At 37.0% G+C, this 22,852-nt stretch overlaps 2 protein-coding genes across 2 annotated transcripts; one reads left to right on the plus strand and one right to left on the minus strand.

Annotated features, from left to right (window-relative positions):
* Window positions 1-1,267: 1,267 nt before the first annotated feature.
* LOC127411901 (probable ATP-dependent RNA helicase DDX43) lies at window positions 1,268-17,798 on the plus strand. Its single transcript, XM_051647777.1, has 17 exons — window positions 1,268-1,643; window positions 1,726-1,781; window positions 2,869-2,995; window positions 3,425-3,571; window positions 8,700-8,781; window positions 9,643-9,799; window positions 11,460-11,578; window positions 11,710-11,820; window positions 11,928-12,069; window positions 12,174-12,274; window positions 12,523-12,610; window positions 13,512-13,639; window positions 14,528-14,637; window positions 15,517-15,655; window positions 15,767-15,854; window positions 17,225-17,364; window positions 17,577-17,798. Exons 1-16 carry the CDS (start codon window positions 1,268-1,270, stop codon window positions 17,351-17,353), a joined length of 2,100 nt encoding a protein of 699 aa, XP_051503737.1. The 3' UTR covers window positions 17,354-17,364; window positions 17,577-17,798.
* A 186-nt stretch (window positions 17,799-17,984) lies between these two features.
* On the minus strand, window positions 17,985-22,604 carry LOC127412118 (cyclic GMP-AMP synthase-like). Its single transcript, XM_051648206.1, has 5 exons — window positions 21,597-22,604; window positions 21,086-21,308; window positions 20,590-20,853; window positions 20,151-20,250; window positions 17,985-19,983 (listed from the first exon to the last, which is right to left on the minus strand). Exons 1-5 carry the CDS (start codon window positions 22,539-22,541, stop codon window positions 19,644-19,646), a joined length of 1,872 nt encoding a protein of 623 aa, XP_051504166.1. The 5' UTR covers window positions 22,542-22,604; the 3' UTR covers window positions 17,985-19,643.
* Window positions 22,605-22,852: the final 248 nt, after the last annotated feature.

Consider the following 22,852-nt stretch of genomic DNA (forward strand, 5'->3'; position numbering starts at 1 on the left):
GCTTACATTAGAGAAAAAGCAATAATAAAAGACCCCAAGCGAGCACTTAAGATAAGAGTCTTAAAGTCTTTAATAAGTCTTAAAGGAATAGTTCACCCAAAAATGAATCATTTAATCACTCTCATGCCATTCCATATGTGTATAACTTACTTTCTTCTGCAGAACACATAGATTTTTAGAACAATATCTCAGCTCTATTGGTTCTTATAATGCAAGTGAATGGTGACCAGACATTTGTAGCTCCAAAAAACACATAAAGGCCACATAAAATTAATTCATAAGACTCCAATGGTTAAATCTATATCTTCAGAAGCGATATGATAGGTGTGGGTGAGAAACAGATAAATATTTAAGTCCTTTTTTTTCCTATATATTCTCCTCCCTGCCCAGTAGGTGGCGATACACACGAAGAATACAAATCACCATAAACAAAAGAAGAATGTGAAATTGGAAGTTTATAGTAAAAAAAAAAAAGGCCTTAAATATTAATGTTTTTCACTATAAATGTCCACTTTTATTTTCACATGTGAAAGTGAAAGTAGAGATTTATGGTAAAAAAAAAAGAAATAAAAAAAAGGACTTAAATATTTATGTTTCTTACCCGCACCTATCATATCTCTTCTGAAGACATGGATTAAACAACTGGAGTCTTATGGATAACTTTTATGTGGTCTCTAATTATCGATTATGTTTGTGTGTAAATAATAGTTCAAATTTAATCGTTATATTGTACATGTCATTGGCCTTTACTAAGCATATTTTCTCTTTATTATCCATGGTTGTGTGGGTCACAAGTTGTTAAAGATTGTGCACCACTGATACATAAAATCTTTTACAAAAATGTACTGCATTTTTAACCAAAATACCGGACTAGACCTTTTTTAACTTGCGCCATATATATATATATATATATATATATATATATATATATATATATATATATATATATATAAAACTTGCTTCATTAATTGTTACTGCTATTCCATAAAAAGAAAAAAAGAAAGAAAAAAGACAAAGGAATTATTCAAAATATTTAAAACATTCTAAAAGCCTTTTCACTGTTTGAAAGAGACGCTATTTTAACTTATGATTTTACAACAATCATTTTATCGAATTTTTTTTAACGGAAATTGTGGTTGCCATGGTACATTTTCTATAGGGAACACGTGAGCTGAAATTGATCGACTTTTTGCTGTCTTCAATCAGTGACTCCTGGTCGTCCGTGAGCGAAACTTCGACTAAACAGAGTCTTGTATGATTGTATTAAATGTCGGACTGGGAGGATGAGTACGATTCGGATGGTTTGGCAATTTCAAAGCCGTTGACCCTTCAGGCTGTGCCGGTGGTAAACTCATGGAGGCCTCTGTCTTTTCGAGGCGCACATGGCCATGAAACCACGAGTTTCGGCGCAAAGTGGGGCAGTGAAGCTCCACGTGCTAAAGTGGACGTTGATGGTGGTCAGTGGAGAAAATGGAGGGACCGAGACTCCGAATTAAAAGCATTTGACGGTGCAGCCGATAGAGATGACCGTTACAGTCGCTCCCGGGTTGGACCTCATAGAGGTCGCGGTGATGGAGAGAGATCAGGTTCAGCAGCGCCGACATCACTGCGTGTGGAAAACTCTCTGGTCGGGAGGATAATAGGTAAGATTCAAATCTCTAGACATAATTTAGACATGCAGGTTGTCAGCCGTCTGTATGACAGTTTCTCTGTCCATCTCGCCAGGTCGAGGCGGGGCGAAAATTCGGGAACTTGAACAGAGCAGTGGAGCATCGATAAAGGCAAGTGACCAGAGCCAGAAGTAACATTTGCGATAGTGATGGGAAGATCGGATCATTTTACTGACTTGGATCTTTGAGTCTTGTTTAGAAAAATGAACGAATCTTTATTCAAGTTATTTCGTTCATTTGAGGAGAATTACATTAAAATGTTACATTTTCAATAGCCAAATCCCCCGCCCAACACGTCTACTTACGCAAACTTTGATTATAGTCCCAATAAGGGAAAAATTTAATGCAGCCAATGACAAATTATGAGAAACAGAAAGTCGTATACGGCTGTCACGTGACAAAAGAACGAACGACTCTGACCAAAAGAGCTGAAAGGTGAACTAATAATTTCTGTTTCCTGTACAGCGCCTATGCGGTTTTCATGTAACAAACGAACGGAGGTTGAGAAATGCGCATGCGCAGCCAATACAAAATGAACGAATCACTCTCTGAGAATACTCGTTCTTCAGAGTCGCATAAAAGATTCGTTCAGAATGAACAAATAGTTCATGAACGACCCAACACTAATTTGCAAAGCTCAGAAGAACCTGTTTTCACCCACCAGAACTTGTGTGTTACTCCAGGTATTTGGGCTTGTTGAAAGGCAAGGAATAGTTCAACCAAACCTGAAAGTTCTGTCATTATTTACTCCCCCATCATGCCTTTACAAACAAGTATGACTTTCTCACTTCAGTTGAACCATTTCATAATGAAAATTAATGTGGACTGTGGATGTCAATCTCAGCAATGATGAAAAAGCACCATAAAAATGGTCCATGTGACACGTTTGCTATATTCTTCAGAACTTATATGATGGCTTTTTGTGGGGAACAGATTTAAATTTGAGCCTCCTAAATTTGAGCTCCCAATGTAATATGACCAGATGCATCACACCAGGTATGATGTCTGTGATGTTTGGTCACAAAACACACCAGAATAAATGATATTTGACAGTCTTGTCATTTTGGAGGGTTCCACAAACAGAAAGTCATACAGGTTAAGCACGACATAAGGGTGAGTATATGATGACAGAATTTTCATATTTGGGTGAACTTTCACTTTGTGTTTAATAACTCATGACTGTTTGAATGATTGACAGATAAACCGAGGTGCTAATGAAGCAGAGGTGCTTATCTTTGGAAGCTGTGATGTTCAACTCAAAGCCAAAGACAAGATTGAAGAGCTGGTGCATGGGAACTCGTTCAGAGGTCCTGGACAACGCAATGGTAGTAGAGCACAGATATCACCAAGCTACAGTAAATAAGAGAATGTTGTGTGTCTTTCTGTCATGTTTTATTGTACTGGTTAAGAGAGAGTTCACCCTAAAATGGAAATTCTGTCATTGTTTTCTTTACCTAACATGTTTTCCAAACCTGTATGAATTTCTTCAGTGGAACACAAAAGGAGATGTTGAGCAGAAAATTAGCCTCAGTCACCATTCACTTTCATTGTATAGATAAAAGATTTAATTAAAGTGAATAGTGACCGAGGCTAACCTCCTGAATGATATTGGCTTCGTGTTCCGCTGAAAAAAAGTAAAATGTTTTGGGAACAAGGGTGAGTAAACGATGACAGAATTATAATTTAGATGACATATCAAGTTATGTAATACATACCAACCAATGCTTGTTTTTGTTTCATTTTTTAATCATCAGGAAATAGCAATGCAGGGTTTCAGAGTGATTCATGCTGGCCAGATTCTGCTGTACGGGCTGCGGCTGCACCTGTCTCTGCGGCTGCACCAATTGACTGGACTGCACTTAGAGAAAACCGTGATAAATATGAAGCTATGAAATGGCAAGGTAAGTCACTAGAGCCTAGTGTGTGATCACTAGGGATGTGCTGAACGACTAATTTCACTGACGTTTAAACAAAAATTTTGAAGTCAAAACTAGTCGACTAGTCTAAAAAGAAAACAACCTTCAGAAAACAGTACAAAAAAATCTTTGTGACCCATTTAAAATACTTAATCTATTCCAAATCCGACGCTAAATTACACTGAGAAGGGGCATTTATCTGTAACGTGCTCACCTTGCATTATGATCATTGTACATTAAATATACATGACAGGCATTCACTGAATCAACATTAGCGAATATTTAACAGGTATATTTACTGAAAACAACTGATTGAATAGTGCAGGATCAATGGAGCAACCCAGCCTGTTCTAAACGGAATTCACCTCGTAAAAGTTACTTAACATATTAAAACAGTCAGGACATTGTTAAAATAATTAACCGGTAGACTAAGCCAAATCTACGAGAGAAAAAAAATGCGCTGAAAAGTTGAGCGTATTTCACGACGTGCAGTCATGCATTAGCTCTTGATATAATATGACAGCTTTTCTGTAAAGAACGTTAACCAATAAAAGTTACGGTAAAAAAAAGCTATACAGGGTTTCCGCGGGTCCTTAAAAAGTCTTAAAGTCTTAAATTTACTTTATAAAATTTAAGGCCATAAAAAGTCTTAAATATCTTAAATTACAAGCAGTCTTAAATTTCATTTGCTGAATAGAGGAGACGCTTAAAACAGAATCTGCGTGAGTCAAAATAATCTCTCTCTCTCTCTCTCTCGTGCATCCGTCATTTAGCAGCTGACGCTTGAGTATAGTGTGAGCGCGCGCAGGGAAGTGCATTTTTACTGAACTTACAATGTTACACATGAATAAACCTTCATAAACCCATTAATTAACAAATTTTGCACTTCCTTATTTTACATTACCTTTGACAATAATTGTAAAGCTAACAGAACTACTCAGCTGCAGAGTTACACCTGTTATATCTCTCATCTCCACCACTCTTGAGCTCCATCTGACATATACAGGTATTTTCTCTGCCATCTCAATCAGTCAATTAAAAAAAAAAAAATTTAATATACAAAACGATAATAATATAATAATATAAATTATAATATTAATAATATACAGTGGTGTGAAAAAGTGTTTGCCCCCTTCCTGATTTCTTATTTTTTTGGCATGTTTGTCACATTTAAATGTTTCAGATCATCAAACAAGTTTAAATATTAGTCAAAGATAACACAAGTAAACACAAAATACAGTTTTTAAATGAAGGTTGTTATTATTAAGGGAAAACAAAATCCAAACCTACATGGCCCTGTGTGAAAAAGTGTTTGCCCCACCTGTTAAAACATAACTTATCTGTGGTTTATCACACCTGAGTTCAATTTCTCTAGCCACACCCAGGCCTGATTACCGCCACACCTGTTCTCAATCAAGAAATCACTTAAATAGGACCTGCCTGACAAAGTGAAGTAGACCAAAAGATCTTCAAAAGCTAGACATCATGCCGAGATCCAAAGAAATTCAGGAACAAATGAGAAAGAAAATAATTGAGATCTATCAGTCTGGAAAAGGTTATAAAGCCATTTCTAAAGCTTTGGGACTCCAGAGAACCACAATGAGAGCCATTATCCACAAATGGCGAAAACATGGAACAGTGGTAAACCTTCCCAGGAGTGGCCGGCCGACCAAAATTACCCCAAGAGTGCAGCAACGACTCATCCAAGAGGTCACAAAAGACCCCACAACAACATCCAAAGAACTGCAGGCCTCACTTGCCTCAGTTAAGGTCAGTGTTCATGACTCCACCATAAGAAAGAGACTGGGCAAAAATGGCCTGCATGGCAGAGTTCCAAGACGAAAACCACTGCTGAGCAAAAAGAACATTAAGGCTCATCTCATTTTTGCCAGAAAACATCTTGATGATCCCCAAGACTTTTGAGAAAATACTCTGTGGACTGACGCGACAAAAGTTGAACTTTTTGGAAGGTGTGTGTCCCATTACATCTGGCGTAAAAGTAACACCACATTTCAGAAAAAGAACATCATACCAACAGTAAAATATGGTGGTGGTAGTGTGATGGTCTGGGGCTGTTTTGCTGCTTCAGGACCTGGAAGACTTGCTGTGATAAATGGAACCATGAATTCTGCTGTCTACCAAAAAATCCTGAAGGAGAATGTCTGGCCATCTGTTCGTGACCTCAAGCTGAAGCGAACTTGGGTTCTGCAGCAGGACAATGATCCAAAACACACCAGCAAGTCCACCTCTGAATGGCTGAAGAAAAACAAAATGAAGACTTTGGAGTGGCCTAGTCAGAGTCCTGACCTGAATCCTATTGAGATGCTGTGGCATGACCTTAAAAAGGCAGTTCATGCTCGAAAACCCTCCAATGTGGCTGAATTACAACACTTCTACAAAGATGAGAGGGCCAAAATTCCTCCACAGCGTTGTAAAAGACTCCCTGCAAGTTATCGCAAACGCTTGATTGCAGTTGTTGCTGCTAAGGGTGGCCCAACCAGTTATTAGGTTTAGGGGGCAATCACTTTTTCACACAGGGCCATGTAGGTTTGGATTTTGTTTTCCCTTAATAATAACAACCTTCATTTAAAAACTGCATTTTGTGTTTACTTGTGTTATCTTTGACTAATATTTAAACTTGTTTGATGATCTGAAACATTGAAGTGTGACAAACATGCAAAAAAATAAGAAATCAGGAAGGGGGCAAACACTTTTTCACACCACTGTACATGATATGAAAATATATTATCTATATTTAATATTATACAATCTGTTACATCATAACTAATTATGCAGCACAGTTCTCTTTCATGATTTAATCTGTTAAAATTTTCAATAAATATTGTCAACTTTAAACAGCCATTTTTAAGGTAACTGACGAGTTTTGACTTTTACTTGAGATATTTCACACAAAAATGAAAATTGTCATCACTTACCTTCATGCTGTTGCAAACCTGTATGACTTTCTTATTTCAGTGGAGATCAGAAGGAGATATTAGGGAGTTTCAATCACCATTCACTTACACTGAATGAAAAACAAGATGCAGTGACAGTGAATGAGACTAAACGTTTTGCTTAACATCTCCTTTTTTGTTCCACGGCAGAGAAAAATTCATACAGACTCAAGGGTGACCAGTGATGACAGAAATTTCATTTTTAAATGAACTGCCCTTTAACTACCTATTAAAGTATTTGGTAAAGGTATCTGCCAAGAAAAAAAATATATATAAATGTTATTCAGCACATGCTAGACCTTATTCACAGCAGCGGGATATTACATTTTTGACGAGAATGACAACGAGGCTGTGAGGGATAGACGTACAGTCTCTTCAATAGGCTGTACTGCAGTTTAAAGTGTTTTTGGATCGTTCCACAGACAAAACATTGGAAAAATATCTTTTCAAGGATGCTCATTAGACAAAAAACTCCAGACAACATTAGTTGTGGAAAATCAGATGGGATATTGGAGCTTTTTACAGCTTTATACCGTGCATGCCATTGAAGAGATGGTAAGTCTATCCCTCACAGCTTCATTTCCATTAAAAATCAAACATGGTGCTACTGTGAATAAGGTCTATAGACCAGTCCTCTTGTTTACAAAAATGTCAGCGCATGTGCAGTGTGGTGGCAGAAAGCCCACTGACTGTTGCTTTATATTTGACAGATTAGATGATTAAACGAAATTATGACACAAAACCATCAGAAATACAAACATAGCGATAAAAGTACTATAATAAAATGAGTTAATAAATAACATGTAATCATGTTCGCTATACATTTTTGAATTGAAATGATCTCCTCAGTCCAATCAGCTCTGTTGATGGCTTGAAGCCACAGCAGTCAACGAGAGCCCTCGGAATCATTTTTCAACTATGTAATCTGATAAAAGTTGACTTTTTATGCATGGTTTTTGCCACCACTTCTGTGTTTTACATAAGCGGTGACATTGCCAAAGCACTGGTCTATTGCGTCACGTCTTGCTGGAAAGCAAGTGACTAAAGAGAAGGGTCACAATGTAGGCTACATACTTTAGGCTACTTGTATTCTTAATGAATTCATTTAGAGTTTTAATGTTGTATTAACTTTATTTAAAAAAAGAAAACACAAATGCACAATAAAATATAAAAAACATGTCCAGAGTCATCCAGGTAGTCTCAGTGGTTTTGTATTTACCAGCTAAAGAATTATTATTATTATTATTATTATTGCAAAAGTGGTCTTACATTTTTCTTTTATTCGGCCTTAAAAAGTCTTAAATTTCATTCTTCGAACCTGCAGAAACGCTGCTATAGGATAGAAAAAAATAGGCCTGTGATGTAGCCTACAATAAACCTAATGTACTCTAAAAATGACGTGCACCCAGAATAAAAGATAGTTTAACCCGTTAAGCAGTCAGCACCTCGTTGAAAATAAACAGTCATTTTCTAGGTTACTTACTCAAAAGTGTAAATTTTTTGATGAGCAAAATTAACACGTTGACATGGTCTGGTGAAAGACGGGACTTGACTCACCTGAGGCGTCTATCCTGTGCTTGAAAAAGCCTGCACAGTGGAAAAATAATGTACAAGCATGCACAGATTTAAAGAAAACTCGATCATGAAAACATCCATAGGGACTTTCAAATGTTTGGAAATCCGATTCCTGCACCACCACCGATGTGATTTCATAACTACTTTGCTGAGTTTGATTTTCTAGCGAGAGGACATTTTCCTGCACGCGCGCTGCTTCTCTCTCTCACTCGTGGCGCATGCAGGAAAATGTCCTCTCGCTAAACAAGCAAACTCAGCAAAGTAGTTATGAAATCACATCGGTGGTGGTGCAGGAATCGGATTTCCAAAATGAGGTGAATTTTTTTTTTTTTTTTATATATAATATTTGTATTATTCTATTTAAAATATGTAACATTAATATGACAGTAATTTAAGCACAGCCTCTTTAAAAATATAAACCAAACATAAATGTGTAAAAAGGAAATATTAACTGACTAGTAATTCCAGTGTCGACTACCAGCATCAGAACTGTTTAGTCAACTAGTCTCGCACATCTCTAGTTATCACCTGATTATATATTGCTTAAATACCTGATTAAACAACAACCCACTTGGTTTCTGCAGATCTTCCTGATCTGAAGAAGGATTTCTATATTGAAGCAGAATCAGTGGCTGCTCGCAGTGCAGAAGAAATTCAAGCCTGGAGGTAAAAGTCTGCTAACCTTGCCTTATTTACATCAGCCCACAGAGGGTGCCATTGATCCGTTATAATAACGGAACTTCTTGATGCTCTGAGATGCCTATACTGTGGCATGCTTAGCTATAATTATAGTTCAAAAAGATTTATAGGGTTAGATTTGAGCCACTAAATGACCTTGAGTTAAGATGGCTGTGTATTATTATTAATAATGGGCAAAAATGTTTTGTTAATGTCTTGTTTGAGCTGTTTGACTTGTGCATTGTGTTTTTGCCTTTTCTACTAACAATAAGCAGTCATTACTGCTGTAAGTAATAATAAAACATGCAATCAGAAATTATTTAGCCCGAGACGGAGCACTTATATCCAAAATAATAAGAGAAATTGGAATGCCCAATATGGTGAATGTAGAAAAGTCCTGTCTTAAACGAGCCAATCACCTATTAGATACAGACATTGCCTGTCAGTCTACTCGAGTATGCGCATGTGCGTTAGCTGGACCAGCCTGACAAATGGCGCTTTTTTAAAAAAATTTTAAGTGATCTGAACTAAAGCAGCACAATTTATGATACCACTGTTGTCAGATTGTACTGCTGATTTGAAATATGCTATTTGATTGTAATCTTCACCAGCCGTTTTGGAGATTTTGGTCTTTTCCCATTCATGTAGTTAGGAGCTGTACTTTAATTCCACTGGTATCCATAGTAAATAGCTGACTGGGAGCATTCCCAAGATGGCCACAGAGTGGACTGACTTGCCTTGAAAGTGACACTTGAGAGAGTACAGTAAAGAGTTTGTACATATAATTCCGCTGCAGTACTGATCATATTTGTATTGGTCTTGTACTCCTACTCTTCTCTCACCAAATAGAAAAGAAAATAACAACATCTTTGTGGATGATTTGAGAGAGAGGGAAAAAAGAACCATTCCCAATCCAGTTTGCACTTTTAAGGAGGCTTTTGTACACTATCCTGGAATAATGGAAAACATCGTCAGAGTGGGATTTCAAAAGCCAACTCCCATTCAGGTATTCAGTAGCACACCCAAAACTGTCTTAAAATTCTGAAAAATTAAGAGTTGTTCTGTGTTTTGTATTTCTGATTGATGGTCTTTTAATTGTATTGTTGTACAGTTGGCAATATTGCAGTGATTTGGTTAAGTTTACAGTTGACATTGAAACTTGGAGGTTGGTCTTAAAAAGATATTTCAAAAATTTAAATTCTCTCATCATTTACTTGCCATCATGCCATCCTAGATTTCTTCTGCTGAACACAAATGAAGATTTTTAGAAGAATATTTCAGCTCTGTAGATCCATACAATGCAAGTGAATGGGTACCAAAAGTTTGAAGCTCCAAAAAGCACAAAGGCAGCATAAAAGTAATCCATAAGACTCCACATTCTTTATTTTCAGAAGTGATATGATTTGTGTAGGTGAGAAACAGATTAATATTTAAGTCCTTTTTTACAATAAATTTTGAATATAAAACAGAAAATTATTTGGAAAGATCTTGGTTACAGTGTGGCACTTATAAAAGAAGTGAATGGGGCCAATCCGTAAACGTTAAAATACTCAAAAGTGTAGTCCCTAGATGTAAACAGTATGCGTATCAGCATGATAAAATTGCTTACTAACCTTTTCTGTTTAAAGTTATATCTAATGTTACAACAACATTGCCATGACAACGTAATGGCGTAAACCCTAATATGACCACAAAACAAAGATTAAAAAAACGTAACTGCTAAACTAAAAGAAGAATTCATGTAAGTGCTTATATAAAATTATAAGCTTCACATTTCTGCTCTCAAAAAATTGGCCTCATTCACTTCAGTTGTAAGTGCCTCACCGTAACCTCAATTTTTGCTTTTTTAATTTTTTGTATTTATTTTTTTTTTTAAGAAAAGGAGGGGCGAGTCAATATTATTTTTTGTGGTAATCACCATTATGCCACAAATGCTGTCGATTGAGCTTAACGTGTAGTGAATCTGGAATATTCCTTTGGTTAGAGTTTGTCTAAAAAATATGAAAAGATGTTCACTTGTTTCTTTTTTTAATAATACTTCTGTGGGCTGTCACGATCATTATTGTTCTTGACAGTTGTTATACAAATAGTTGTGATTAAAAATGTCATTTCATTTTTGTTATGTGATGTACTGTGTCGTTTAAAACACACACATTGTAAAAGTGTCTCTTTTGGATTTTTGTTTTCTAATTTAATTGTTATTTTTATTTATTACAACTTGTATTACCAGCATAACGATTTAAGTGAAAAGTTTAATAAAAAATTAAAACAAATATCTATATTTTTTTAGTTTCTGATATGCCCCCTTTTTGCGTTAATGTTGGCTTGTACCGCAAGACCTGATGATCCATGTTATCTTGGCATGATTTCAGAATGTTCCATATGTTCCACACCCGCAAACCTTAATTAACATGAAGGATGACCTTTATACAGCTTTTACATACCATAGCATCAAAGCTAATGTCTGGTCCAGCATTTTTTTTTTAACACTTTCATTGAATTTAAGATCAAGATACTAGTGATATGAAGTCTCTCATTTTTTTTTCTCCTATGGAATTATCTACAGCATGTGTTTCATGTGCCTTTAATTTCTTTTTTTTTTCTACTGGATGTTAACCAGACATATCTGGAAGAATTAATCCTGGTTATTTTGTCTCATGGTATAGTCACAAGCCTGGCCAATAATTCTGAAAGGAATAGACCTGATTGGCATAGCACAGACAGGAACAGGCAAAACTCTGGCGTATCTGCTTCCTGGCTTTATTCATATGGAAGAGCAACCTGTGTAAGTCTGTACCAGAGTCAATGAGTGCTCCCTCTTTCACCTTTTTATTCAATAAATGGTTAAAAAATGTTACACTTGTACATTCCTCAACCAGCCGTCCTTGAGCTGATTTATATATGCGTGTACTTTAGGCCTAGAGACAAGCGAGAAGGCCCCGGCATGTTGGTTTTAACTCCGACACGAGAGCTTGCCCTTCAGATTGAAGCCGAGTGCAGCAAATACAGCTACAAAGGGTTTAAAAGGTGCTGTAACCATACATACCCAAATCAGTCAGGATATTATGCTGCAGAAACCCGCATCACTTTAGAATTCTTTTTCTCTGATCAAAACTCATTTAATTACTGTACAGTGTCTGTATCTATGGTGGAGCTGACAGATGGGCTCAGATTAAGGTAGTGACCAGTGGTGTAGACATAGTCATTGCTACACCAGGACGATTAAACGATCTGCAGATGAATGAGCTCATTAACTTGCGCTCCATCACCTATCTGGTAAACAATTGATAATGTAAAATACATTTTTTTTTAAAAAGCAAGTTCTCAAAAACCGGTGCTGAATTTAGGATAATTTGTGTATTTTTTCCCCCTTTTGCCAGGTGTTGGATGAGGCTGACAGAATGTTGGATATGGGCTTTGAACCTCAAATCATGAAAATTATTCTGGATATTCGGCCTGACAGACAAACCATTATGACCAGGTAATTCAGTCAGTGCTCCAATTCTTTAGAAAATATTTGTTCGTGAAAGGAATACGGGTGATTTTTGACACTGATTATTTTTATTTATTAAACCAATAAAATCAAACACTAGATGATTGTTTGTATTTGTTACTGAAGTTATAGTTCATCCCAAGTTTGGAATTGGGTTTTTCTGTTTTTGATGCATCAGACTTTTGTGGTGTTTTTTTATTTTATTTTATCTGGAATTTTTCGGTTGATTATTTCAGTGCCACCTGGCCAACAGGTGTCAGGCGGTTGGCCAAATCCTACCTGAAAGACCCCATGATGGTTTACGTGGGCACCTTAGATCTAGCGGTGAGTGAGCAATTACTGTCAAATACAGTTAAATGGAAAGTGAAACGGGATGTTCAACCAGAAAGAATGAAGGGTGAGGCTTGATTTTTGTTGATTAAAGATTACGAAGACAAACATTTGACAACACTGATAAATTGTGTATAAAATGACCAGGAATAATAATTTAAAAAGTAAATGGGATAAATTTAGATTTCACGTTGACTTAAATAGCAAAAGCAGCTCACAAGAAGGATGGTTAGCACTAGTGATACGGAGACATCCGATTGTGTCTTGTTTCAAATGAAGGTGTTGTAGGTAATTTTCAAAGAATAAAAGTGCTTGTTGGCAAGCAAACATTTCAGAGGTGTTAGGTAATGGCCAAGCTGTGTTAATATTGTGAGGGAAGCCATGTCTTCCATCTTGGTCAATGCAGTAGACAAGTTTCTTTGTATAGTACTCATAACACATGTAATTTCAAAGCAGCTTTACAGAAAATTGTGCTTCAAAACTCCCATTGAGCAAGCCAAAGGTGACTATCCCAGGAACGACATTTTAGTCATATAAAACATATAGTAAATATTTTATAATGCAGTAAGTGTTAAATGAATTCCCCAAAAAACAAAACCACAGGAAATCCAAAACAGATTTATTGGGTCTAAGAGGCAAGTTTTTTTTTTACCTTCTGTTGGAGGATAGATTTGAAAAATACGTTTGTTCTTTAGCTTCACCAGGGTAATCGAACTAATCCATCCCATAATTGAGTACATTTAGACACATAAGTAACAAATCCAAAGTTTTTCCTTATAGCTGTTTAAAGCAGGAATAATTAAAGTAACTCCTATTAAAAAAAGCTTTTCTGCTTCGATGACTCATTAAAAGCATCCTCAGTTTATTCTGTTTTTTGTGTGTCTGTCTCCATCAGGCGGTAAACACCGTTCAGCAGACGGTACTGTTTGTGCAAGAGGAAGAAAAGAAAGCCTATGTGTTCGATTTCATCCACCGAATGGAGCCTTTGGACAAAGTGCTGATATTCGTTGGAAAAAAAATGAAGTTAGTTCCTCAGTAAAGTGAAACTTGAATGCAAGTGACCGTGGTTCGATTCCACGAAAGAATAGGATATAGGATGGTCTTTTGCAAAGTTTTAAATACACTCTATTGAAATGTGTTTTATGATAGTGTCATAAATTCCTGCTTGAAATTACGATCACTCTCTGCCATTCCTGTTCGGTTCATGCATGGTCTAGAAAAATGTTAGACAACAGAACTTAAGGGAAATGCTTCCGTTTTGCAGAATTGAAACTTGGCATTTCTCCTGCTGTCAACGGGAGTGGTACTTGAATCAGGCCATGCACTTTTCCTTTCTGTTTATTTAGTTTAATAACCCATAGGACTTGTTCTTTCATGGGCACACCTGTTCAACAGTGGATATTTTTTTTTAATCTCTCTCTTTAAAAGAAACCAAATAGAGTCATTAATTTCAACCGATGTGTAACAATTAGAACCAAAATACTGAGTTTGCATCATTATCGCACATAACTCAAGAAAAATTTTTTATGATTAGTACATCAATCAAGTGTAATAATAATTAAAATGGTGTTTATAACTTGCGATATTGTCAAGGTTTTAAGCGCACAAACTGGCAGTGTAGTTTTGATTTCATAATATACTAATTGCACATTAAATACAAAGGTATTTCTTTCTTGTTCAATGCCGTAATGACTGCTTATACAACGTTTGCAAATCCTGTGATTGCTTACATGAGTACTCTGGCACATATAAGGTTTCAATACCTCTGTCCTTTTTTTGTTGAGGAGATGTAGTGTTTGGTCTGTAGCTTAGCACGTGTGATAAATGACAGGTCTACATAAGTTTTAGCAAAGTCATGAGGGGTCTTTCAATCTAACTGTGATGTCTCTGTGCACTCCTGCTGCTGTGCAGAGCTGATGACCTCTCCAGTGACCTGTGTCTACAGGGAGTAGCGGTACAATCTTTGCATGGAGACAGAGAGCAGTGTGACAGAGAAGAAGCATTGCAGGACTTTAAAGATGGTATGCTTAAGTTTTATGCAAGTTATTTATTTTGTGCTTTCTTTTAAAAAAATAAATAAATAAATAAAAATAGCTTTACTGGAAAGTGAAGGTATGTAATGCATAACTTTACTGATTGGTTTGCAATTTTAAACACATTCCTTCTAAAGTTTCCAAGGCTATCAAACATCTGCGTCGCGATTTCTACAACACCATGTATATGTCAGCCTGTATATGTGACAATTTTAAAACAGCAGAATTTGCATAATGTTCAATACATTACAGAAATCCAGTTGTTTAGTTTGCAAGGCACAAAAAAAAAAAAAATAATAATAATGACTCTCAGGAAAATAAATCTTAACAGCCACTTCAAAAACATTCAGAGATGTTCCAAAACAAAACTATTTCACTATATGTGTGTGTTTGTGTATGTATGTATGTGTGCGTGTGTGTATGTGTGTGTGTATATATATATATATATATATTTAACCAATATCGCACTCGCAATCGTGCGATATGGCCCTAAATCAGCACTGCTGTGATTACCTACTGCACTCGGCCTGCGGCCGAATTACAGCAGTGCTGATGTAGGGCCATGTCACACTATTGCTCGTGTGCTATCGCTTATATTTCACAATCAATTAATTTAAGATATATTGAGAATGCAGCAGTGACCCGATGGGGCAAGTGACTGTTCCGTCAACTGGCCCAAAACTCGCACTGGCCCCGGGGCAACGAGCCATCCTTATTGTTGAGTCCTGTATTGATTTTGCAGTTTCCCTTCAGTCTGCTTGTAATCTCTATTTTAAGTCAAATGTTAACTTCTGGTGCAATAAGCGAGATTTCATCAGCAATATGTTTCAGAGATCACGATCAATCTGTTTTTGGCCACTGTTCAAGGTCGTGTGCGTATTCTGGTGGCGACTGACCTGGCCTCCCGGGGGCTAGATGTTCATGACATCACGCATGTCTTCAACTATGACTTTCCTCGGAACATAGAGGAGTATGTGCACCGCGTTGGGAGAACAGGGCGAGCAGGGTGAGTGATATTGGAAAGGGTGTGACTGATTAGAGAGAAACAATCAGAATAGCAATAAAAGAATGCAGACTTTCAGCCTTTGTATGTAAATGGTTTCATTTCTTACCTCAGGAGGTCCGGTGCTTCTGTAACCCTGGTAACAAGAGAAGACTGGAAAATAGCTTCCGAGTTGATCACTATCCTGGAGAGATCTGGTCAGGTAAATACATCTGCCTATACATCTGATTTGTATTAATCACCCTTGGCTATGTACATAATGCTGATCCGCTACTTTAGTGTTTTTGAACAAATAGGCTTAAATTTCATGTATTTGATATGACTAAAATCAACCTTTATTGTTGTAAATTAACATGCCAGTTAACTCGCTAAGTGTGTAAATGCATGGTAATATTTAGTCACATTTCATTAGTCTTCCTCCTTTTCTTTAGACAAAATCCATTTTTTTTATTAACTATTATTGCAACACCATGTTTTTAATAGAATATGAGTCCTAAAATATCTGAGCCTCCCAGTTTTAAGTTTTACGACTTCTGAATCAGCCAAATGGATTTATTATATGAAAGATATGTCTTCTCATTGAGATTTCAGTAAGATAAGCACATTTCCTTTTTATTGGGTTTTGCCACCCGTTTATGTTCCAGGAGACATTTGACATTTACAAATGAACCTGTAAGCAATATAGGGCACCTTTCCAGAGAATGCAGATATGAATGGGGCCTGCTATAACTATATAAACTTTAAATAAAATTGAAAAAATCTCCATAGATACTATCATGTAGGCCTATTGGTTATTCCTCCTATTGGTTAATCCTCTTTTCTCTAGCTTCTCTATTGAGGTAGTCCATTGCCTTTGCTCTGTCTCTAAACTTCATTCTCTTCCCCTTCCAAGTAAAGTACAGCTCCGCTAGATAGACAGGGATGTATTACACATCCAAGTCATGGTGCCTTCTCAGGGCCTCGGTAAAGTTTCTCCTTTTCTTTGCCTGATATGTCTCCTCTGTCATATCAGGCAAAACAATAGCCAACATCCGCTTCTTTCAAACTGACAAGCCTCAGATTCTGCCATCTGTCTCGGATGGCATAGCCCAAAATAGTTCAGTCATGACCTCAATTTGTAAGGTCATCCTGGAAGGCCGAATGGCTGTGCATTCCTTCTGGAATCTCCAATTGGTTTTTAGATAAGCGGTTTTCAATTTATGAGTAAAAAAAACATTACTTGAAGAAACTTTAACAGTTTGCTCTACAACATAAATTACACTGTCTTACCTCAAATGTGAATTTTAAAGCCAAAGTGTATTATAAAAACATAAGTTGCTAACAAGTTGCTGCGTAAGGACTACAATGGCCAACTAATTCATCTAGTACGTACTCTCACATCCTTGTGGTATTTGTAGTCTTTATTTTGCATCTTGTTGGCAACATAGTATACATTTAGAAACAAAACAGCGGCTTCAAAATTTGGTCCTTTTTCAAGGAAATGTTGGGTTTCTCTATAATATAATTATATACTGTATCATAATGGAGAATGTGGATAAAGGGAACCAATATTTTTTATTTTATTTTTTTAAGGATGTACCAGAGGAGCTGGTAATGATGGCTGAGCGTTATGAAAAACATCAGAGGGAGAAAGAAATGTTTGCGCCCAGAGGAGGAGGACGGAGAGGTGGTTTTGGAGGAGGCTCAGACCGGCGCTTCTGATCTCTTGAAAGGTAATATTAATTTGTTTTATCCATCTTGTACTTTCTCAATTACAGCAACATAAAACATTTTATTTATAACCATGATTCCACCTAAATCTTTACATTGTCACAAGATGTTGCAAACCAAATTTTTGAAGTTAAGTCATTGTATCTATGTCATGCCATAGGAAGAAGTACTGATTATTTTTTATTATTATTTATTTATTTATTTATTTCCCCAGATCAATGGAGCTGAAGTACCTGGAGTTGCATTTATTCACTTTTAAAATGTTTATCCTCTATTTGTAGAGAGACCTGTGATGTTCTTGTAAACAAATATTATTTAAGTTTTGTTATGTTTCAGAAACAGATAAATTTTGTATGCACAGTTTATTTCTTTAATGGGAGTGTTTTTATGTTCAGTTGTATAATTTTTGCACATCTACATTGAAGCTTATGTGAGGTTCATGCCCTTAACTGTAGATAATGTAACTTAATCTTGTTCAGTTGAACACATACCTAATAAAGGCCATTAAAACTGCTTGAAAGATATTTACTGAATTGTATTTTGAACTGTAGTGTTTAAAAAAAAAAACTTTTTTTTTACTCTTTTTAAAGTTAAATTTCTGAAACAATGTGTGGTGATCGAAAGCTTGCTTTTATTATTAGAATTCCCGGGGGGGGGGGGAATCTAACAGCCACTTCAAAACCAGTCAGAGATGTTACAAAACACAAACTTGGAACACCCCATTATACAGTACCATTAATGAAACCAAGAATTGACAGTCCATGGCAGCAACTTATCAGCTAATCTTGAGGATAATACAGACATTCTCTTGAAAAACTAATTAAGCTTAATCATGACCCTTTACACAGAATTATGCTCTACATGCTATTACAACTGCAATAAAGCATTTAGTAAAATATACATATACAGTGTGTGTGTGTGTGTGTGTGTGTGTGTGTGTGTGTGTGTGTGTGTGTGTGTGTGTGTATACACACAACAGATAGTTCTGGTTCTCGAATCTGATTGGACGAGAGACGTTCCATGAGTACTGATGGTCTCACATTATCAGCACTTGGACGCTTTGCAGTGTGTATCACTCCGCTTGTGTTCGTGCTGCTCTAAATTAAAGTGTAAGAGCAGTGCAGATGTGTTAAGAGCCATCTGTCTCTTTACATTTAATATTGTGATATTACATATTTTAGCCAGCAGGTGGAGGCAAAAGACCATTTTTGTGTGTAATATGAGCCAGTTCATGACGTGAGTCAGCGTCACTCAGTGTTTATTTTCAACAGCACTTCCGTGATCGCTCGTATTACTACTACACTACTAAAGCTAGGAAATAGCTTTAAACGGCTTTAAACTAACAGCTTCAGCATTAAGGCTCATCACAGCTGAGAGACACAACAGACTGATTAATTACACAAACTCAAGGTGCTTACCTCTTCTTTCCACATTGGAGAGAAAATACTGTTCAAAATGGTAGAGATTGTGGTTTCTGTAGTAAAAGACTCTTGCGCACCATCTACCGCGAAATAGAGAGGAATACCCCCTCTTGGGCGGCTATTTTTCCACTGAGAAAATAGGATGAATTTCACCAAAATGACTTTATCTTCAGAAAGTTGACTAACACACTACAGCATCATCAACAGGTGATCACACACGCTCCATATCTCTCTCTCTCTCTCACACACACACACACACACACATCCTTGTTTCTCCAGTAACTTGTTAGAAACAGCCCAAGCCATGATACTAGTTCTAAAGTGACATTTTTGAATAACTAACAGAGACTTGGACACATTTGTTTTGAACCAGCAACGACAGATTCTGATCCGTTGCGTAAGAAAGTTGTTCCATGCACAAATGCATTTTTTATGACCGTACTCGGTTTTTCCTAATTTATTTAAATGTACTTGTTCATTGAACTGTTGTATATATGCAATATCATACTCGCAATCGTGCTATATGGCCCTAAATCATTACCTGCGGCCGAATCACAGCAGTGATCTTGCTCGTGTGATATTGCTTAAATATATATGTATATATGTAAAATATCTACATAGAGGTAAGTAGACAGTTTAAAAAAGATAAACAAATGGAACATGTAATATTCAAGTAAAAGAATCAGAAGATGAGTATTCAACAAAAGTATTATCTTTTCCCAATAAGAAACTATTCTTAAAAATAACTTCAAATGTACAATGCCCTGTCATACAGTCTTGCATAGCATAATTTTAGAAATTGACAATGAAGATGAAAGAGGAGGACAAAACATACTTCAATATAATTAGAAAATGTGAACTTAACAGAATATAGGGAAGTTGTTGTTGCGTTGAATTTCAATTTGCTGTACAAGAAATTCGCAGCAGCTCTTATTCAGTTGGGCTGGATTTATTAGGTTATGGGATGGGATGAAAAAGTTCGGGAGATCACGTTTTCTAAGGCATTCGACGAAGTCTTCCAAAAGCTGCTGGAAGCAGTCAGACAGCTGACTATAAGCCCAAAAACTGTCCTCTACCCTTTTAGCACAAGCATGGAGAAGGGTGGTCTTTGCATGGTAGGAGCAGAAGTTGGACATCTCTTTTGGGTGCTTCTCTTTGAATTGTCCAAGAAGATACTTTAGAAGCTTTAGACACTCCTTCCTGTGGAAGCGCACAAAAAAATACAATATATTGTTAAAGCAAAAATTACATTTTCTCTTAGAAAAATCACAAGTGGTGCACTTGTCTGTTGCATGCACTTGGAAGAACATGACCCCAAAGGTGTGCCATGGAGGGTTGTATGTCCCAATGGAGCACAGACTAGTTACCTGCAACATTTCCGGCCTCTGGCCTCACAGCATGTCTTGGAGTGGCCGTGCCTTTTTAGGATGTCTTTCTCAACATGTGAAAAAGAGATTCGCCAGGCATCTGTGCAGAGAACATTTGCCAAATAAGCTCTGCTTTTTGGAATTTCTATCCTGTATCAAACATGATTTTTTTTATTTTATTTATTATTTAACCTTTATTTAACCAGGCAAGTCACTTAAGAACCGAATTCTTATTTACAACAACAGCCAGGCAGAAGGACAACAGCCTCACACACACCAAAAAAACAAACAAAAAAAAACATACATACAAAAACATCTTAAGCATAAAAAAAGACAAACACTAACAAACAATGCACATAAAAGCTAAATTTAGGTAAAAAATGTACATGTGTTATACAATGTTATGATCATATTACTGATAATAATATACACAGTATACCCTTTGCCACAACTCCATCATGCTCTGCATTTCCTTTCCCCTCGTATTTAGGCACCAGGTAGAATGGTTGACGCTTCAGATCAGCTTTCTCCTTGGTACCAAGCCAGTCTTCTACTCTGAAACCATTTTTTGTAAAGTGTGGCCAGCTTGAACTGTGGACCTTAAGCCCAAGAACAAAGTCGATGGAAATTGTCTTTTTATTTTCTGTTACTTGCAGTGTCACTGCGGGGCATCTTGCCTTCTTGCGCTCTACCTCAATGTTGTCTACAGTATGCAAAAAAAAAAAACAACAACTTGTAAATCACTTTAAAATTCCATTTTAAGTAGGTCAAATTAGTAACTAGAACACATTTTGTGAGAAAATGGAAGCAGAACATGTTTCACAGATTAATTCAAAATAATGACTTGGTACATAAACCTTTATTTTTGCACTTCTGTAACCTGTTTTGTCCCTGTATTCAAGAATCAGTGCAGTGTCAAACTAATGAAGACTTACACATAAGTGGCTTCACAGCCTTCTTAACGCCATCTCTAAATTCACTCAGCATTTCACTGGCCCGTATTGTCTTGTCTTCATTTAGAAATTTGTACAGCGGGTGTTTATTTGGATCTCGTTTCAGTGCAACACTGTAAAATGCTCCATTATCACTGAAGTTCTGTATATCCACCCTCTTCACAGGAATAGTCAGCATCACATCAAATTCGTCAGGTTCGCAGATCTAAAATGTTATGAGGTTAATACATACATTTAAAAGAGCAAATGTTGAAATTTGGTGTGTTTTGAACTGTAGACTAAACCCCTTCATGAGACCACTTTGCCATGGATCCCAATGATAAAACCCCCTATGACCATGTGTTTACATGATTACCTCTAAACAGACATTCCATCATTGTGACCATCACAGATTGGTTTAGTGTCAAGAGAGTAAGCTGGTTTGTAGACAATTTCAAGAATAAATTGGACCAATTGGTCTCCAGAATATTGAGTTTGAGATATCATCACTTACTTTAACGTTTTCATAATAACTTCCTGTTCTTAATCTTTCGATATCTTCACACCAGGGCTTATTTTTTTTAAGATGTGCAATAACTTTATCCGTGATATCATTAACACAGCTGGAGGCTTTGGACCGCATGGCTGTTTTGATCTTTAATTTTTCAATAGCGGCATGGAGAACTTTTCCTAGGTTGTCATCAGCGCTTCGCATTCTCTTTATAGAGCTTTCTGCTGCACGTGATTGTCCCGCGTCAGTGTTACTCTCGCTGGGATTTGGCGCGCTTTTCTTTTTGCCGTCAGGTTTTCCCGCGCAAACCGCTGAAGGGCCGACGTCTGTGCTATTCTGGGGGTTTTGCTCCTCGCCAGTACTTTGTGCCTTATTAGGAACAGATTTGTGTGTTCTTGTGGATTTTGGTACGTATTTTCCTTCGGACTTGCTCTTGGAATCCTCCGGAGATCCGTGTTTGTTTTGACTGGAAAGATCTCTCTGTTTTTTACTCTGTTGGATACTGCTCGCCCGTTTTGGCGCGGGTTTTTTATCGCACCTGCTCTTGGTGGTCTTCTGAGGTATGTCTTCACTTTCACAGTTTTGAGGATCAATCTGCTTTTTACTCTTTCGTTGTGTGCTTGCTCTTTCCATTGTGCCATTCTTGGATGTTTGCGCATCGCGAATCCTGTCCACGTTACTGTGTGGAGATTTATGCGTTCTTCTTGATATCAAACTGCGTTTTTCTTCAGACTTGCTCTCCGGAGATTTGTGTTCTCTGTCACGGCTGGTTAGATCTCTCTGCTTTTTACTCTGCCGTTTTGTTACGGAGACATCATCGCACGCCGGAGGTTCTCTGTCACTCTTATGTCTCTGCTGTTTACTCACCCCCTTTCCTTTGGCTCGAGCGTTGGCTCTGGGCTGGTCAGGGATTTGAGCGCGAACGCTGCTGGGTCTTCTGCTGCTCATGATGCCAGTTGTGCTGGCGTGCGTGCGTGCAGTTGTGTGTTAAGTTTCAGTTACACTGAAGGATTACATCAGGATGGTATGGCTCTGCTGTTGTACGTTTAGATTTGTAATTTCTCACTTCCTCGTGTTGTGACTTATCTTTATGTGATTTTCTGTGGCAGCAATCCTACGGTATTTAAATGGGCGTTTTCGTGGATCGTGCAAAGAAATTATTAATGCGTTTACGTTGACAAAAATGGGTAACACTTTACAATAAGGCTGTATTCGTTAACATGAACAAACAATGAACAATTATTTTTTCAGCACTTACT

This window comes from Myxocyprinus asiaticus, chromosome 21 (assembly GCF_019703515.2).
Source record: "Myxocyprinus asiaticus isolate MX2 ecotype Aquarium Trade chromosome 21, UBuf_Myxa_2, whole genome shotgun sequence".
NCBI lineage: Eukaryota > Metazoa > Chordata > Actinopteri > Cypriniformes > Catostomidae > Myxocyprinus > Myxocyprinus asiaticus.